The sequence below is a fragment of the Ailuropoda melanoleuca genome, chromosome 12 (genome assembly GCF_002007445.2).
Source record: "Ailuropoda melanoleuca isolate Jingjing chromosome 12, ASM200744v2, whole genome shotgun sequence".
NCBI classification, from domain to species: Eukaryota; Metazoa; Chordata; class Mammalia; order Carnivora; family Ursidae; genus Ailuropoda; species Ailuropoda melanoleuca.
In genome coordinates this window covers 63,661,264-63,679,921 of record NC_048229.1, presented here as the reverse complement: position 1 = coordinate 63,679,921, position 18,658 = coordinate 63,661,264, and the positions used below count along the sequence as shown (strand labels likewise).

The following is an 18,658-nucleotide window of genomic DNA, read 5'->3' as shown; positions in this document are numbered from 1 at the left end:
TTTTTTTTTTTTTTTTTAAGATTTTATTTATTTATTCATTTGACAGAGATAGAGACAGCCAGCGAGAGAGGGAACACAAGCAGGGGGAGTGGGAGAGGAAGAAGCAGGCTCATAGCGGAAGAGCCTGATGTGGGGCTCGATCCCATAACGCCGGGATCACGCCCTGAGCCGAAGGCAGACGCTTAACCACTGTGCCACCCAGGCGCCCCATGTCTGTGTAATTTTTAGTTGGGTGGAGCCAGCAGCACTTTGAGGGCCTGGCTCCTGGGAGATCTTAGCAGATAGTTAATGGAAGGATGAATGGGTGAATGAATGGAGACAGGAAACTGATGTCTCACAAGTTGTCCATGCACTTGCAGAGGCATTTTTATACACCCCTGTGCTCTTACAGGCTTTATACCCTCAGCCTCATTAACCCCTGACCTATGTCTCTTTGGCTCAGAGCACTTCTTATCAGCAGGTTTGAATGTTCTGTTTGCATCCTGGATCTTTGCCTGACCTTTTTCCCCGATCTCACCACTACATTGGCCTTGCAGAAGCTCCCAGAGACCTACAGGGCTGGGGGAGCAGTGTTGCCCTTGTCCGGTGCAATAGGGGGTGGAGTAGCCTCTTTCCTCATCTTCCTGGAAGCACCTCAAGGCCTTGTCCTTCCCGAGTGCCATTGTGAAGTAGAGCTGGGCAAGCCAGGGTAGGTCTTCCCCTGCCCAGAAGTGTGGCAGTTTCCTCACCCTGTGGCACAGCTGCAGTGAGCTTATACCAAGACTTAACAGTTTTTGAAGCAGTTTTTATAGAGTATCTCAGTTTCTCCTTTCTTTCTTGAAGTGTCAGGATCAGTGTTACCCCCTTATTTCAGATGGGCTTGGAAAGACTGGGTCAGTTGCCAAGGTCTCACTGTAGATAACTGATGGAGCCTGGACCTTCTTCTTCCAGGGCCCATGGGTCTTCTCCATGAGCTTGGAGTAATGCAGCAGCAGCAGCAGCCTGGCCACACTGAGATCCACAAGGGCAGTTCCTGTGCAGACCTGGAGGGTGGACACTGAGGTCTTCTCATGGATGCAGAGGGGCTTCCAGCTTCCATTCTGCCAGCTCCATGCCTGCTACTCTGCATGTGGGGCTGAGAAGTGGCTTCAGGCAGGCAGATCATGGGATTTATGCACTTCCCTCACTAAGGAGCAAAATAGCCTGGCAAAGAATGTAAACACTTTCTCTGCACCTTGTTTTTTTTTTTTTTTTTAAGATTTTATTTATTTATTCATTTGACAGAGATAGAGACAGCCAGCGAGAGAGGGAACACAAGCAGGGGGAGTGGGAGAGGAAGAAGCAGGCTCATAGCGGAAGAGCCTGATGTGGGGCTCGATCCCATAACGCCGGGATCACGCCCTGAGCCGAAGGCAGACGCTTAACCGCTGTGCCACCCAGACACCCCACTGCACCTTGTTTTTGTTTGTTTGTTTGTTTTTTTAAAGATTTTATTTATTTGACAGAGAGAGCCAGCAAGAGAGGGAACACAAGCAGGGGGAGTGGGAGAGGGAGAAGCAGGCTCCTAGCTGAGGAGCCTGATGTGGGGCTCGATCCCAGAACGCTGGGATCACGCCCTGAGCCAAAGGCAGACACTTAACGACCGCGCCACCCAGGTGCCCCTGAACCCTGGTTTTTTAATCTGTAAACTAGTAAACTAGTTGTTCAAGACGATATACACCTTCCAGGGTTGTTCTAAGGATTAAATAGTTGCTTGGGAGGCCCTGAGTCCAGGGCCCAGCACAGAGCAAGCACATGGTACATGCCAGCTGCCAGACAGGATTCTGGTCCCAGGTTCACTGAGAGACCTGTCAAACCCTCACCTGTTTTTCTCTCTTGCTGGGTTTCAGTTTCTCTTCTGGGTAGGAGTTAGGGGAGCAGACTGGGACCTCTAAGGAGTGGCTTGGAAACTTCCCAGTCCAAAAGCTCAGGAGCTTCTAGAAGATATAAGAAATTTTCTTAAAAATGGGAGGGTCCTTGGAAGGGTCTCCTTTTCCATGAGCTGCTTCTCAATCTATAGAACATGAGTGCTCTGGTGTATATTGTGAGATGCGTGTTCTGCTCACATATTTGGGGCCCTGCTTTCCTCCACTGTCACTTCCAACTCAAGGTTGAGGAACCTGGAAGCAGCCCCTTCTCTTGGCAGAAGAGTCAGAAGGTGCACAGGCCAGTGTTAATCTAGGATTTGTCAACTTGAAACCTCTGGAGACTCTCAGTGGGTATGGGCTGGAGACGGGCAGTTGCCACCCTCCCTTTCTCCACTTCTCTGTCAGCTTAGCATCAGACTAGGAGAGTCCAGGCCTGCCACTTCTGCTAGTTTTATGACCGTTGGTAAATCATTTCACCTAGGGTCTAAACCTTCCAGGCCCTAGTATATGCTTGGCCTCTACCATAGGAGAGATGTGGTAACCAGCCCCTCCCCAGCCATTGTGATGGACCCTCTGTGGTCCCACAGAGGTGTAGGAGACCAAATGGCCTGATTTCTGTTCTTTCCCTCTGCAGGTATAGCCTTCACAGACCTCCCGGTAAGTACTGTTATTGGGTCTCCTCCTCTGGGCTCTTGGGGGCTGACTGGGATGGAGCATGGTGGAACCTGCAAGTGCAGGGTGTGGAGTCTGGCCCTTTCCCCAAACAGGGATGTATGCTGTGCTGTCAGCTTGGGAGTACCAGTAGGGGTACCTCCTGGCCTTCCTCTCTCTCCAGCAGCAAGGCCTGGTCTTCCTCCATGACTCTTAGCAGGTGACAGTGATTTGTGGCATTTCCAAAGGCAGCTGGGGGGATGGTATGGGTGGAGATGAGGGCAGCTCCATGGCTCAGCTGGTCTGGGCCAGTTCTGTGTGGCTTGCAGCCAGTGGGCTGGGGTGTATAGAGAATTGTTCTGAACTGTTAGGGAGCCTGGTCCCGGTGACTACTCATCAGAGATCCCTAAGGAAGGCCACTACCCTAGGGAACTAGGCCTGCTACCACAGGCTATGCCCGAGCCAAAGAGGTGAGCTTTGTGGGGTTTTCTCTTCTTAGAAAAGGGTGAGGTTTCCTGTTGGCTTAGTTCATGGCTCATCCTCATCTTCTGTACCCCAGTCCTTCATTATCATGAGTCATCACAGATCTCGTCACATGCAAGGCCTCCACCCAGACTGCTGGGAGCCTGACCTGGCTTAGTGTGCCCTGGCTGGGTTCTGGAAGGAGGAATGGTTTGCTGACTCTGGTGGTTGCCTTGGGATCCTGAGCACCCCTGTGATGCCCTAGGAAATGCCCTTGCAATCTGAGTGGACTTCTGAAGCCCAGACTATAGCACCCAGGATCCTGTTAGAAACTCTTACCTTTAGATCAGAATCCTTCTGTCCTACCTGGAAGCCCCAGAAGAGGGGCTGTGGTCCTAGGCAAAGAGAAAGATAGGAGAATTCTGAGCCTCACTAGGGAATGGTTTAGTTGTGGAGACGTGACATGAGATAAGCAGACATGAATGTAGGCAGTCGCCAAGTGCTAGGAAGTGTATGGCTGCTCCAGGGTGGGGAGTGTCATTGAGGGCAGTGACAGGGAAAGCTTGCTGGAGGGGGTGGGCTTTGCCTGTGGCATGGAGGTTGGGAGGGGAAAGGAAGGAAGCAAGAGGTCTGAGGATTCAGAGCGTGTGGCAGGCTGAACCCAACGTGCAGTAAAGGCAGGTGATACTCAGGAATGACACATGGCCTGAGGATGAAAGGTAGAAGAGAGGACTGGGGGCCCAGTGACAATGGGGAGGAGGCCAGCAAGACACTGTTTGGTAGCAGCGGGGAGCCACGGGAAGAAATGAGGGAGGGAGTGATCTGGCAAAAGTTAGCCATGATAGGGCATAGATGGAAAGCAGGGAGCCCCATCACCCATGGAGGAACATGCCCAAACCTCACTGGCCAGAAGATCCTCCTCTTAGTGTGCCTTTGACAGGAAGGGCAGTGGCCTCTCTTTACCCTTTCCCAGCATCTGGGGGTCCAAACCACCTACCCCCTTTTGCCATGCTCTCCTCCTCCCTGCCTTCCTTTCATGTCACCCCCATCCCTTCCTGCCCTGTCATATACCCCATTTTTGGTGGCAAAGGGATTCTTGGTCCTAGATCATTCTTTTTTTTTTTTTTTTTTTTAAAGATTTTATTTATTTGACAGAGATAGAGACAGCCAGCGAGAGAGGGAACACAAGCAGGGGGAGTGGGAGAGGAAGAAGCAGGCTCATAGCGGAGGAGCCTGATGTGGGGCCTCGATCCCATAACGCCGGGATCACGCCCTGAGCCGAAGGCAGACGCTTAACCACTGTGCCACCCAGGCGCCCCTGGTCCTAGATCGTTCTGAAAGGAGCCATTATCCACCCATGTAGCAGATCCTTACGGGCATCCCTGTACGGTTGTGGAGCCTGGTCTACATCTGTGCACCGTGGCTGAGCCCTGAAGGGGGACCTTGGGTTTTGGGGACACCATAGCTCTGATGGAGGGCAGGAGATTCTACTTTGAGCCTGGCTTGCTTTTCTTTTGCTTTCTATCCTTAAGCTTTGGGGAATGGCGTCTCTGGTAGGGAGGTGGGCAGAATGTGGCTTAGCCCTGCCTCCTTCAGCCTTGCAATTCTTTCAAAAGCTGGAGTAGTGGCCTGCGGGAGCCAGCGCCTTCCCTCTCTGTACCAGAGGTAAGGCGAGGCCCTGCTGCCCCATTGTCCTCAGGGCCCAACTGACGTTTCATTCTCCTCCTCAGGCCAACCTCTACCCCACCGTAGGCCTGCAGACACCCGGGGAGATTGTGGACGCCAACTTTGGGCAGCAGCCCTTCCTGTTTGACATTGAGGACTACATGCGGGAGTGGCGTGCCAAGGTCCAAGGCACTGTGCACTGCTTCCCCATCAGTGCTCGGCTTGGCGAGTGGCAGGCGGTGCTGCAGAAGTGAGTGCCCCACTCCTGCCCTTACCCAGCCCTGGCCCATCCCAGGGATCTCACTCTCCTATAGGCCCCTGTGCTGCTTCAAGCTACCCTTATGAACTCCATTGCGTAGTCATTCCTTCTGGAAAGCACTCCCAGGGTGACTCTGCCTGCTGCTCTCCTGCTTCCCTCCTGTCAAATGGATAGCTTCTGCTCCGTTCTCCAGATCTGTTCTGAATTAAGTCTTTGCCCCCTCACCTCGATTGGAAGGCTCTGCATGTAATATCACCAGCAGAGCTGTTTTCCTTCCCCAGGTCATTTTGCAGAGGATGTGCTAGGATGCCCTGTGGTCTCTTCATCTGTGGACTTTTTTTGCACCATAGGGAGTACCCATCATGCTGTGACTCTGGCCTGAGTCATCTCTCAGGGTCATCATCCATCTGAGTCCCATGCATTCATGGCAGTGGTGGTTGGAAGAGAATCTTCCTGAGGCCAGCCTATCTGGCTCTCAGATGATTCGTTTTCAAACTGTCCTGGAAGCCAGTCTTGCTGAGAATCTGAAGGGAGGCGAGGTTTGGGTCTCTCTTCTACTTGCCAGCTGCAGGCCTGAGTGAGGCAATAACCAGTACCCACTCTGCCAGGAGGTGTGGGTTAGCTTGTTAGCTTGACTCCCAAGGGTGGGCAAAGAAGGGCTGGGCTTCCACTAGCCCTAATTATTGCCCTGCAAAGGCACCCAGGTAGCAGGGTCCCTCAGGTGGGGTTGGGTTGCACACTGGGTTCTTCGTGCTGTCTTCTTTTCTTAAAGGATTGATACGGAGGCAGGCCATGGGGAGGGCTGAAGAGGGGGTTAAGTGACCAGACCCTTCTCAGGAAGAGCAGCACTGTTTTGTTTTTAGCCCTCAGAGCTACTGAGAAGCTCTTCCTTGGAGGGCTAGCCAGTATAATGCCTGTCCCTGAAGCAGGCTTGCTGGGACAGGCAAGGGGAGAGGTGGAGATGCCCCAGCCGTGTTGGGGAGGGAACGATACTCTCAGCTTACGGTGTGTTTATATGTGTGTATATGTGTGCCAGTGTGTGTTCATATGTAGTATTTGCCAAGACCTACCCACCTTGGTGGGAGGTTTAGGTTATTTCCTCTCTTTTGCTTGTATAGGCAACACTTTTGTAAGTAAAGAGCTTTTCATATTTAAGGTTATTTTCTTGGTGTCCTTTCAGGAAGTGGAATTACTCAGTCGATGGACTATACATATTAGTGGCATCCGGGGTGCATGTGGACTCATCTGAACCCTGTTTTGTCAAAAATGTTTGCCCTTGTGTTTATAATAATATAGTTATAATTATCCAGAGTATAATATAAATACATAGTTTCATCATCAGAGGTTTATTTCATTGACTGTGCTAGGCACTTTCTATGTATCATCCCACCTACCCCTTAAAACACAAGGGGACACACAGCCGAACTCCGTGCCTTTCACATTGGTGTTTGGCAATTACAGTAATGACGTTGGACACGTTTACACCAAGGTACTCACTTCTGTGCATGTCAGATGTGCGGGCTCACCCTTCCACTCTCCGTGTGTGTGCATGCACACACACGCGCTTGTGCCACTGCTCAGCCAGCTGCCAGTGTGATTCAGTGGTGACTTGGTGTTGTGCTTCTCCAGGACATTCCCCAGAGATGGTGTTCCTGTTGGCCACGTGGTTGCCTATATCTTGGCTTCTTGGACCCCTGACTCGTGGCATATTGTGGAGTGACTTGGGTCACGGGTTAGCTCCCTATCACCGTCTAGAGCCAGCACTCCTGGGGGCCAGGTTCACCTGCGGAACTGGAATCCTTATGCCGGGCATGTGGGGTCATCTGCAGAGGACCTGCTGTGTCTCTAGAAGGCACGAACAGGGCACACATTGTCTCTGTCTGGGCAGCTCCTAGACCGCTTGGCTGGCTGCCATTCCAGGGAGCCCTCAGAGAGACTGTCGGCCGTCTCTGGGCTTGCCGCAGCTCACAGGAGGCAGCCTCTGCTGTAAGGAGATGGTATGTGCCTGTGCGTATATTTTTGTTATCATACTTGCCCGCTTGTGGGCGGCATATTCCAGAGAAACTGCAGCCCTTCCTACAAGCTGTGGGGACAGCTGTGGTGACTGACCCCTCCCCAGCCTGACTGCATGAGCACTGGGGGAAGTTTTCGTTTTGTTGCAGCCTCTCTATTCTCACTCCGTGGAGCTTGTACCTCCAAGGTGTGTTTAAGGAAGCCCAGACAGGGAGATAGTTTATCCCATTAGGTGATTAGTGAGAAATGCAGTTCTAGAGTGTCACCTTGAGCATTTCCTTTCTTCTAGCATGGTCTCATCTTACCTGGTGCATCATGGGTATTGTGCCACAGCCACGGCTTTTGCCCGAATGACTGAAACCCCGATTCAGGAAGAACAAGCATCCATAAAGAACAGACAAAGTAAGGTTGATTCTCCTCTCCCCTCTCCCTCCTTCCCTCACCTGTCCCTAACTCTGCTTTTTGGCTCATGCCAGCCTTGGGTAACCTGTCAGGAGTCCATTCAGCTCTGGTCCTTACCAGCAGGAGACCAGCCCCCAGCCCCAGCCCAGTCCCAGGCTCTGCTTCTGTCCCTCCTTCAAGACAACACTGGCCAGATGGACAGCCTGGCAGCATGGGAATGAATGCCTCATTGCAGCCTCCCTACTGCATGCTCTGATGGCCCAGCACAGGCTGGGGGCCTGGCATGGCTGGATCCCACTCCTCCATGCTTGTTTCCTTTCCCTGAATCCTGGATTCTACTCAGCCACCTGTTCATAGTCTTCTGGAAGAGTGTGTTTGCATCTTATCAGACCAATGTCCTGCCTTGCACGTTTACTCAGCTTTAGTAGTTCTGCTTGTTCCTGGCCAGAGAAAGGACTGAAGTAGTCAGACAGGGTGAAGGCTGGTTCTCAATGGCTGCTGTGGTAGCACAGCTCTCTGCACCCACCTCTGGTCCTGCGTTTTGCAGACTACCAAAGGAAGGAGCCAAAGGAAACTTTCCTAGTGTACATGCTGGCCTGTATACTGTGTGTTTGGGGCTCTTTTGTGGAAGGAGGGTGTTGGGAAAGAGGAAACAGAGCCCAGGAAGGAGATAGGAAGAGGAGAGGAGAGTGAAGGAGAATGGGTGTGTGTGTTTGTGTGTGCCTGCTTGCGTCTCTCTGAGCCTGTCGTCTCTGTGTATGTGCATGTGTCTGTGTCTCCCAGAGAAGCTACACCCAGCCAAACAGACGGAAAGGGATCCCAGACTTGGGATCTACGAATGAGAGCCTCAGACCCGAAGTCGCTCCCAGCAAGATGCACCAGGCCCCCAGAGCAAGAGCAAGATGCTGATGGCCTGAGAGGTGTCAACGTCAGAGATGCCAGTGTGAGGAGGATGACCTCCTCTCCCAGCAGGGAGCATGCTGCAGCCCCTGAAGACTGCCAAGACTTGGGCCCTGGCCCAGAAACCATTGTGTTCCCATTGCCACCCCACTGTGAGGCCTGAAAGGAGAGAAGTCTGTCTGAAGAGGAGCCCCTATGGCCACCAGGCTGCCTGGGTGCCCAGCCCCAGATCATGCTCCCACAGCCAAAACCCCTCCCCATGCCCAGGTCCCTGGCAACTGATATCTGTAGGAGCAGGCCTCCACATTTGCTCTCCTGCCTCTGCACTGAATCTCGCTTCTGTTTTCCCCTGTTTTTCTTTGAGGACTCCCTGACACTTGGCAGACACCGGGGTCTATTGTGGAGCTGGGAGGCCAGGTTCTTTCTTCAGCCTCTTCTGTGAGCATCTCGACCAGACATGCCACTCTAAGCCAGCCCACCTGACTGTTGGCTAGTCCATGTTTGGGGCTGGTAGTGTGCAGGCATGTGGCTGTGAAGAAGGTCTGCAGCCCCTCACTCACTGCCATACTCTTGCTCTCTGCAGAGATTCAGAAGCTGGTGCTGGAGGGCCGTGTGGGTGAGGCCATTGAGACCACACAGCGCTTCTATCCAGGACTGCTGGAGCATAATCCTAACCTGCTCTTCATGCTCAAGTAAGTTTTGGGCACCACCAGCTCCCCCCTAGCCCAGCCCCTCTCAGCTGGTGGTGGGAACATAGAGCCCAGACCAAGCCCAGAGCATTGCCGCTCTGCTCCCTCTGCAGGTGCCGACAATTTGTGGAGATGGTGAATGGGACCGACAGTGAGGTCCGCAGCTTGAGCTCCCGAAGCCCCAAGTCCCAGGACAGCTACCCTGGCTCCCCCAGCCTCAGCCCCCGACACGGCCCTAGTAGTTCCCACATGCACAACACAGGTCAGCCACTCTCCAGAGGGCTCGGGGAAAAACTGGTGTGGAGAAGAAAGGCCACCCACATGCCCTTCCCTGGGCTGGGCTCAGGGCTCGCTGCTGGATTTGGGGGAAGGGAAAGGGACCACTGTGGTCATTCCTGGGGCCCCATTATGGCAGACTGCCCCTCCTCTTCTGACTGTTTCCTGGTTTCCAGGAGCAGACAGTCCCAGCTGCAGCAATGGTGTCGCATCCACGAAGAGCAAACAGAACCACAGTAAATACCCTGCACCCAGCTCCTCCTCTTCCTCCTCGTCCTCCTCGTCCTCCTCATCCCCATCCTCCGTCAATTACTCCGAGTCCAACTCAACAGATTCCACCAAGTCCCAGCCCCACAGCAGCACCAGTAACCAGGAGACCAGGTGCCTGTCCTGCTCTGCTTCTCCCTCCTTTCTGCTCTGCGCCAGCTGGGCTCACTGCAGCCTGTCCTTTGAGTGCCACCCCCTGCCCTTAACTCCCCACCTCCATCCCAGGTCTGTACCTGGCGTAGTTGCTGCTGACCTGCCAGGCCAGGCATTGGCTCCAGCTTCTGGCCTGACCTGTGATCCAGCTGCCACTTTCCTCAGCCCTGACTTTCTGAAGAAGCACTGACTGATGCTGCCAGGCCTTGCAGAACCCCTAGGGTCTACACCGAAGCAGCTTTTACTGGGTGTGGCTTGAGGTCAGGCAGATTGGGCAGTAGAGGTTTTAGGCTATAGACTACAGGTGGCTTTCGGCTGCCTCCAGGCATAACTCAGGGTTTGACCTGAGTTTGGTTCCTAGAGATACTTCTCAGGGGTCCCTGGTCACTGGGGGTGGGGGAGGAATGGGTGGAAGGGGTGTGCCAACTCAGGCCAGGGAGGGGAGAGCCACAGAGGCAGTACTGGGACAAGAGTGAGAATCAGGTGACAGGCCTCTGGGGGTAGCTGATGTCAGAGTACAGGCCAAGTGTTAGAGCCTGGGAAGCCTTTCATGCTCCTAGGGTCCCTTGATTTACCCACAGCAACCTGTGGCTAAAGCCTGAGTGGAGGCCCAACCAGGCTGCTCCCAACCACATCAACCTGGTCAACTCCCACCTCAACCCTTCTCCACAGTGACAGTGAGATGGAGATGGAAGCAGAGCATTACCCCAATGGTGTGCTGGAGAGTGTATCCACACGCATCGTCAATGGTGCCTACAAGCACGAGGACCTACAGACGGATGAGTCCAGCATGGGTAGGAACCATGGCCCAGCATGGTGTCACATGGGTGGTAAAGGCTCAGTCCAGATACCTTCTGCTTCCCAGGAGGGGGTTGGCAGGGGCAGGCTTTTTCAGCCTGAGAAGCTCTAAATGGACCTGGTCCACTACCGCCTTAGTCAGGAATGGGTGCTTAAAGTGGGAAAGCCCCTGGCCTGCTGCCAAGACCAGGGCCCCCGTGTCTGAGGCTAGAGAGAGTTGGTGAGAGTGGGCATTCTTATGAGCACTGTACAGGGTGGGAAGAGGGAAAGTTGAGTCCAGACTCCTAGATCATGTGGTAGGTGGACTGAAAGCACCTCGGCTATGGATGGCCCACCTAATTTGCCTCTGGCAGTGCCCCCAAGGTCCTTCTTGCCATCTCCTTTTTGGGGTCCCCACCCCAGTCCTCCCCTTCTGTCCTTACCCTCATGATTTGTTCTCTGCTGGGCTCTGGGTGCAGATGATGGGCATCCTCGGCGGCAGCTCTGTGGGGGCAACCAGGCTGCCACAGAAAGGATTATCCTGTTTGGTCGCGAGTTGCAGGCACTGAGTGAGCAGCTGGGCCGGGAGTACGGCAAGAATTTGGCCCACACGGAGATGCTGCAGGTATAGAACAAGCCAGGTGCTCATACAGAGCAGGCTCACATTTGGCGTGGGGGTGGGAGCAGGTTGATTCTGGGAGGGCCTTGGGGGCAGCAGCAACAGGACAGAGGGGGCTCTAGTCAAGTCCACAATGGAAAACAGGACTTTCCAGGATATATGCAACCCCCTCTAGGCTCTGGGGAGAGCACAGTCCTTCCTGACGCTATGCTCAGGGTTTGCGGTGCCCTCACTGGGCACCATGCAGGGCCCTGTATGCCCCCCGGAGCCATGGAGGCATGTATGTGTGTGGTATGTACTACAGTCTTCTCAAGAATGCCCTGTCCCTTAGGATGCCTTTAGTCTGCTGGCATACTCAGACCCCTGGAGCTGCCCAGTTGGCCAGCAGCTTGACCCCATCCAGAGGGAGCCTGTGTGTGCTGCCCTCAACAGCGCCATTTTAGGTAAGTGGATCTAACAAAAACAGAAGCTGGTCCATGAGTGCCTGGGGTTGCCCGTCCCCTCTCTCCGTAGGAATTGCTGATGTTTGTCCAGATCAGGGCAGTGAGCTCTGCCTGGGCACTCTCCGGTAGCCCACAGGACTTGGGCTTCCATGGCCGAACCTAAATCCTGACCTTCCTCTGCCCAACTGAGTTGGCCGGCTAGATCATGATAGACCCTGGCCTATGACTATGGGTCTGGGCAGCCCATGGCTCTGAAGAGAGCTAAGGTCCTCAGTTACCTGGCATGGCTACGGGACCATAGTCTGGTGGCTGGGACATACACAGAGACAAATGAACACTGTGTCCACTACCCCCACCTTCTGCTCCCAAAGGAACTTTGACCTGAGCCCAACTCCTGGGCAAAGCAGTAACCAGGCCTTGTCTCTCCTCCACAGAGTCTCAGAACCTGCCAAAGCAGCCCCCTCTGATGCTCGCCCTGGGTCAGGCATCTGAATGTCTACGGCTCATGGCCCGAGCAGGCCTGGGATCTTGCTCCTTTGCCAGAGTCGACGACTACTTGCACTAGCTGACCACGCTGGCTGGCCCTGCCTGGCCCTCCCTTAGCCCCAGGGCTGGAGCAGCCCTGCCCTCCATAGGCATCTGGCGCAGGGACCTGGAAGCCATGGGCAGAGTCCATTCCTCCTGCCTGGCCTCCCCCACTCCCTTTCCTGTCTTCCTTTTCTTCCTTTCTTCCTTTTCTTCCTTTCCTTCCTTTCCTTTCCCTCCCTCCCTCCCTTCCTTCCCTCCTTCCTTTCTTCCTTCCTTTTTCCTTTCCTTCCTCCCCCTACCCCTGCCCTCAGTCTCTCTCCCCTTCACGTGCAGCGGCCTCTGACACAGTATTGGCTGGTTACTTTCATGTAGCGCCTTCTACTTTGAAAGGGGGGTTTTGTTTTGAGGAGGGGTTGGGTTTTTTAATCTTTTTTTTTCCTCCTGACTGAGCCACCAGTATTTATCTCTGGAGAGCTTGTGCTGAGCTGGTTTCTGCTAATTTAGTGATGAAGCCTATCCAAGTTGGTTATAGCTTATTATTTTCATAAGTAAAAAAAAATGAGATTATATATATAAATATATATATTAAAAAAAGACACAGTATTTATCGTAGTGTTAGTGGTCCGGCACCTCTTGGGTGAAGCTGTCCAGACACCATATGTTTTTATTTGAGTCCAACTCATTAATAAAGAATCATCTCTGTCACCTCAGCCAAGCAGTAAGTTTATTTCAGGCTTCCCCTTTGTTGAGCCACAGGCCCAGCTGTAGCCTAGGGAAGCCCAGTAGGCATTGGGGGCCACTTAGTGGGCAGGTCAGACTAAGTTGGTTTGTAGCATCTGAGAGGTGTGGGTCTCTAGGCCCCTGACAGCTGGGCTGAGGAGAGAACTACCGGGCTGAGGCAGCAGAGAACTACAGGGCTGAGGCTTCAGAGAAGGGATGAGTTGTCCCAGGGCTATACAGCAAAGTAAGAGAGTAGGGAGTCCTTGGCCAGCACGCTATCTACCATTCTACCCTGCCTCTCACTGCCTGCCTTGCCCCTTCCTTTCTCCCCCTTTCAACATCCTATCTTCCCTTGTCGTTAAGATGGCCAAATAATTCATTTACTCTAAATTGATTGCCTGGAAACTACCTGCCTTTGACCCAAGAGCTGCTGTATGTCAGGCTGCGGGGAGGATGTCTCTCCATTCCAGGACAGAAGCCCCTGAGTACAGGGGCTGCCTTCTTTCTGCCTGTATCTTCACCGTCTCTGCACAGCTCTGATGGAATCAATGCTTTCTGTTGAGAAGCTAGAACTTTGTGGAGGCAGATTCTTGGGCCGCCAGTTGCTGGAGTGGATGGAACTCTTGACCTACAAGGCCAGGCTTCACTGCAGCTGTGCCAGGCAGCTCCTGCAGCTTGGCCCCAGCCATCCTTAGAAAAGACTATTATGAGTATTTGCTGACCAGAGGAAGGGACCTCATGGGCTCTGCAAGCGTCCCACCAGCTGTTTCAGATGGATCCTCACAGCTGGTGGGGCAAAAACAGTCCCAGTACTGCCATCAGGGAATCAGGAGAGGAAGGGCTGAGTTGACTGCTAGGACTTGGGCAGGCCATCCGTGGAGAGGACTGACTGCCCAGGAGGAAGAAAGGAGGAGGCCTACTCAGAGGAGCACCCGGAGTGGCTGGGATTTCCCTACCTGCTTCACAGTGAGAGGGAGCACGCAGGCAGTCCTTGCAAAGGGGCAAGGCCAGAAATTGAACTTCTAGTCCCTGCCTGGGCAAGGGCTGGGTAAGCTCCTGCTCTCTGGTAGCGGACACAGGGATAGTGGTATGGCCTGAGATACTCATTGCCTGACAGGCCCACAGCTGGACAGGAAAAGTGATTGAGTTGGACCAATTGCTGGTGATGGGGTCAGGGCCCTGGCCCTGTGCTGTCCCTGAGTTCTGCCTTGGGACATGATCCTACAGGCTGCTGCTTTTTCTTGGTCTCCACCAGGGCCCCAGCTGGCACCCCACAGACCATGGCCTGTTGGGGAGGTATTGTCATGTCTGTAAAGGAAACTTGTCCTGTGCAAGGCTGGGGATGTCTAGCTCCCAAACCCAGAGGTTGGAAACATCAAGCTGTTAAAATGGTCAGAGATGAGCAGGATTGGGAATTAAAACCAGAGGCTTTTGCAGCTGAAATGGGGTTCAGAGAACATCTCCACCAATCCTCTCCTTTTACAGATAAGGAAACAGGCCCAGGAGATTAAATGACTTAGCTAAAGTCACACAGCAAATTAGTGGCAGAGCTGGGACTAACCTCATCCCTGTGTGTTGTGCAACATTGTTTAGTCCTGAAGCTAAATGGTGGGTGAGGGCTTAGGCTCTTGAGGCCCCCAGCGGTGTCTGAGCAGCTGGTACCTTCAGGGGTGTGTCAGGGATGGGGATGGGTGCATGGGCTTGAGTTGTGGAGCGTCTGAGAGAGGGCCCAAGAGGGCCTGGGACAGCTGTGTGCTGCTTGGGGTTGGGTGTCCTCCTGGCTCGCGCTCAGTACCCATGGCCACCTCCCCATTTTCTGTGCCTTATCTCACTGTTTCAGCTGAGTCCAAGTTGTTTACTCTGTTCCTCTCCAGAGGGGCTCTCTGTCCCAGTTGGACAGCTTGCCTTTGGGACATAAGCCTTTGCCCCACAAGCCGTGGAGAGGACCAAAACCAAGCTGCTTGAGTCCACTATCTTGCTGATAGTCCAGGGCTGCCTGCCAGCCAGAGGAGCCCCTTATGCACACCCAGTCCTACCAGCCTGCTTTCGGGAGCCAACAGTGGGGAAGGCACCTGGGAGGAGCCCCAGTGAAGGGCTGGACCTGACCTGAGGGGACAGGAGGAAGACCTGGCTCTGTTGAGTTGTCCAGCCCTGGGAGAGCAGCCTTCCCTGTTTACCTTTCCCCCTTGTGCCACCAAATGGTCACTCCTTCCGGAGTGGACGCTGGCAGACCATGCAAAGAAAGCCAGAACCTCTGACCCTCACCCACATGAATCTGTGGCTGGGGGTAGGCCGCCAGAACAGGGACACCAAGAGATGGAGAAGGGGGGACTGCCCAGCCACTCAGCGCCTTCCTACCCCTTAAGCAAGCACAAAGATGAGGCAGAGAACTGTCAGAGCTGAAAGTTCCTTTGGTTGCTCACAACTCAGGTATGCACGCTGTATGGCAGCCAGGCAGCAGAGCCCTACTTGACCACCGGTCCCGTGCACCGGACCTGTGGCCAGTTCATGGACTCTGGATGCCTCAGGTGCCGCCTCTTTGTATAGGGTTTTCCTCCATTAGCAACTACAGCTGAAACAGATGTCCTCCACATTGTGCACACTGGTTCTGCCTTTGTCCTCGCAAGTTGATAACTTGGCATTAGCATGAAACTTGTGGGCGTGGGAGGGTTTAGAGAGAATTCTAACACAAAACATCCTATTAAATTGTACTTGAGAGATGAAAAAACTCCTGTTGTATTTTGACAGAATTATTTTTATTAAAATACACATCCATGAGTAGTCACGGGTGTCTGGTCTCTGTTTTGAGTCTTTCTGGGGTTGGGACCCCTTTTGTGGCTCACTCTGTCCTGAGGGTTTGGCCCTTATTCAGCCCACCTCACAAGTTCCCAGGCCCCTGGTACCCCTCAGGGACCCTCAAGACTTCAGGTGTTTGTGAGACCCCAAAGAGGATAGGTACTTGGGCATCAATTCTCTCCCCCCAAACAGCTTTCACATGAGACAAAAAGGAGAAAATTCACCTTCAAAAAGGTGGCCACAGACCCTCCTGTCTTCAAAACAAGATTTTAATGTGGTCCAAATACACTCTTCCCAAACATTGGACAGAGGGCTTCTGAGGCTTATTGAGGTTAGCTTCCCGTCAGTCTGAGGAAAAAGTACTCATGCTCACAATCCTGGTTCTGTTTACTAACTGGGTAACCGGAAAATTAACCTTTCTCAGAGAAAGCTTCAGTTTCCCCACCCTTAAAACGTGATTAATTCTACACCATGGAGGTAGAGGATCACAGCATGTATAGGGGAGGCTTGACATAGATATAGTACATATGTGCTTCACTCAGTTATTTTATAGGACTATTACTCGACAGAACTCTCAGGGAAAACTGTGGAGGGAAGAATGGAATGTTAGATGAAGCGCAAAAGTCCTGGTTCCATAAATCCAGAATAGATTTAATTTCTCTCTAGACTAGTGGTTTCTACAGGGAGTGATTTTGCCCCCCAGGGAACATTAGGCAGTGACTGGAGATATATTTGGTAGTCACAACTTGGGTTGGAGTGCTACTGGCATCTATTGGGTAGAGGCCACGGATGCTATAAACGTCCTACAATGCATAGCACCCCACAACGAAGAACTATCAGGCTCAAAATGTCAATAGTGCCACTGTTGAAAAATGCTGTTCTGGAGTGAATCTTCAGACGGTAAGAAACATCAAACAAACACACTTTGATTCTGCGTAGCTGTTCAGAATCCAGGGGGAAAAATTAAGGGGATAAAACCCCATCAGAAGAGGGAGGTTAGAGGTTACCGTTTCTCGGGGCACCTGGGTGGCTCAGTCGGTTAAGCGTCTGCCTTCTGCTTGGGTCATGATCCCTGGGTCCTGGGATGGGGTCCCGCATTGGGCTCCCTGCTCAGGAGAGAGTCTGCTTCTCCCACTCCCTCTCCCTCTGCTGTTCTCCCTACTTGTACTCTCTCTCTTTCTCTGTCAAATAAATAAAATCTAAAAAAAAAAAGAGGTTACCGTTTCTCATCACTCTTGTAGCCTTACACGCTCAGAAGGTGGCAGCAGGGGCAGGAAGTCCTGTCTCCTTCCAAAGCAGTGATAGCCCTGCTGGTCACCAGTTCTCAGCAAGAACAACTGCCTCAGCTCAACTGACATGTTCTGTCATCACAGGTTGCTCTGGAAGGATAGCTGGGACACCATTCTAATACCAGCTGAGTGGGGGTCCAGACTCTCACCAGGAGTCAGAAAAGCAGGGGAGGGGCTCCCCTAATCCTACATTTCCAACATAGCCTGCTCGACACTAAGGCTTATAGGCTCCAGGTTTCATTACTCTGCCGGACAGAGTAATAGTGAACTAAAGAGTAGTCTTGTTACAAAATGGTATTTACCTGGGGGGACACAGACTCCAGTAAAGAGATCTGGGAGACTGAGGTCACCGTAGGAACACTAGCATCTAAAGAACAACCAAAGAACACGCACAGGAAGAGAAGCCCAGACAGGCACCAGAGAACAGAAAGTCATCATTGTAAGAGTCAGGAGGCCAAGAAGTTCGGAGAGTTCAAGAGAACTACCGTTCTGCAACAACAGGTCGTTGTGTCCAACACCAGATCTTGCTTAATTCCAGACCAAGGGCCACCACAGTTCCCAGAACCTCCTCACTACTGATCCCGGGCGGGAGGACCCGAAAGAAGCAGAGGCTGTTGTTACACGACCGCACAGCCGCTTCCACCGCCGGAAATAAAGGACCAAGCCCTCCGCCAAACTACTTAATCTCCGCCCCCAAAGTGCGAGCATGCGCAATCTCCGATCACGGCCCAGCCCAGCCCAGGTCCACCCCCGTCAGGGAGCATGCGCAGACCTCCAGCCGTCCCGCCCCTCCCTTTCCAGAGCTCCCGGTTCCTTAGAAACCAGGCGGCGCGTTCCCGGTCCCTGCGCGTTGGACTCCGGGGCCCGCGCGTCCCCGCCAGCCTCCCTCTTGGCGGGCGGGTGGCGGCCGAGACCGGTGCAGACCCATGGTCTCCAGTGCAGCGCGGGACGGGCGATGCCAGCATGCCAGGTGAGAGGCGGGCCCGCGGCGGCGGGTGAGGATGAAGGAGGGCATGGCGCTGCAGCCAGCGGGCGTCGACCGGGCCTCCTGCGCGTCCCGGCGCCCGAGGTCGGGGGCGGGGCTACTCAGAGCCTGGGCTGGAGGGGGCCGTTCTAACTGCCAGCGCGGTCGCCAAGTTCGGGGGTAGCCCCGGAGTTCGTCCTCCCAGCCTCAGAAATAGGACCTACAGATTTGGTCGTATAATTGTAAAATTTGGGCTCCTGGAAGGACCTCGGCCATAACCCATTCCTTTACGGGACGCGGAAACCTAGGCTCCCCTGTCCTGCGTCGAGCAGACTCTACCTGTGTGGACTGACGCTTTGTGGACCAGGATGTGAGGTGTGGAAGCCTCAGACAAAGGGCGCTGGCCCATCGTCCTTCAGAGGGAGATGGGATTTTAGGGGGTAAATCTTTATTTAAGGAAGGGGGGTTCAGGTGGCAGATGAGAGAAGAGACAGTCCAAAAAGCGCGGGTGCCTCTGCCAGTCACCGAATGCCCACTGGCTACGTCTCAATGGCCCTGGCCTGGCTTTGAAGCTCAGGAAGGAAGCAGAAGGACTAGCGGAGACAAAAGGTGAAGTAAGGTGTTCCCATCAAGATGTTATCACATGAATGGGGAGGAAGGAAATGGGGGCGGGGAGATCAGGACTTGTGAATGGTTGTGTAAGAGTTTACCTCCCAAACTGCAGGCGAATCTGAAGAGCCGGACAAGAATAGAAAAGTTTAGGGGCGCTGGGTGGCGCAGTGGTTAAGCGCCTGCCGTCGGCTCAGGGCGTGATCTTGGCGTTCGGGGATCGAGCCCCACATCAGGCTCCTCCACTAGGAGCCCGCTTCTTCCTCTCCCACTCCCCCTGCTTGTGTTCC

General features: G+C 53.5%; 2 protein-coding genes across 7 annotated transcripts in view; both read left to right on the top strand.

The window, feature by feature from the left end:
• Nucleotides 1-15,491, top strand: part of RANBP10 (RAN binding protein 10) — a 66,135-nt gene extending 50,644 nt beyond the window's left edge. Inside the window, exons 5-14 of the mRNA XM_002918424.4 lie at nucleotides 2,521-2,543; nucleotides 4,730-4,914; nucleotides 7,226-7,338; nucleotides 8,822-8,930; nucleotides 9,041-9,189; nucleotides 9,380-9,584; nucleotides 10,296-10,417; nucleotides 10,880-11,025; nucleotides 11,351-11,462; nucleotides 11,897-15,491. Of these exons, the coding sequence (XP_002918470.1) occupies nucleotides 2,521-2,543; nucleotides 4,730-4,914; nucleotides 7,226-7,338; nucleotides 8,822-8,930; nucleotides 9,041-9,189; nucleotides 9,380-9,584; nucleotides 10,296-10,417; nucleotides 10,880-11,025; nucleotides 11,351-11,462; nucleotides 11,897-12,027 (1,295 nt within the window). The 3' untranslated portion in view covers nucleotides 12,028-15,491. The remainder of the gene's footprint in view (nucleotides 1-2,520; nucleotides 2,544-4,729; nucleotides 4,915-7,225; nucleotides 7,339-8,821; nucleotides 8,931-9,040; nucleotides 9,190-9,379; nucleotides 9,585-10,295; nucleotides 10,418-10,879; nucleotides 11,026-11,350; nucleotides 11,463-11,896) is intronic.
• Nucleotides 15,492-17,542: 2,051 nt separating this feature from the next.
• GFOD2 (glucose-fructose oxidoreductase domain containing 2) overlaps nucleotides 17,543-18,658 on the top strand; it is a 38,237-nt gene continuing 37,121 nt past the window's right edge. Inside the window, exon 1 of one of the 6 annotated variants that reach the window (XM_011223941.3) lies at nucleotides 17,543-17,765. In XM_011223941.3, coding sequence (XP_011222243.3) covers nucleotides 17,558-17,765 — 208 coding nt within the window. In that variant the 5' untranslated portion in view covers nucleotides 17,543-17,557. Of the gene's footprint in view, nucleotides 17,766-17,830; nucleotides 18,369-18,658 lie in introns of those variants that run through there. The other 5 variants (XM_034638238.1, XM_034638241.1, XM_002918422.4 and 2 more) reach the window with 5 other exon arrangements.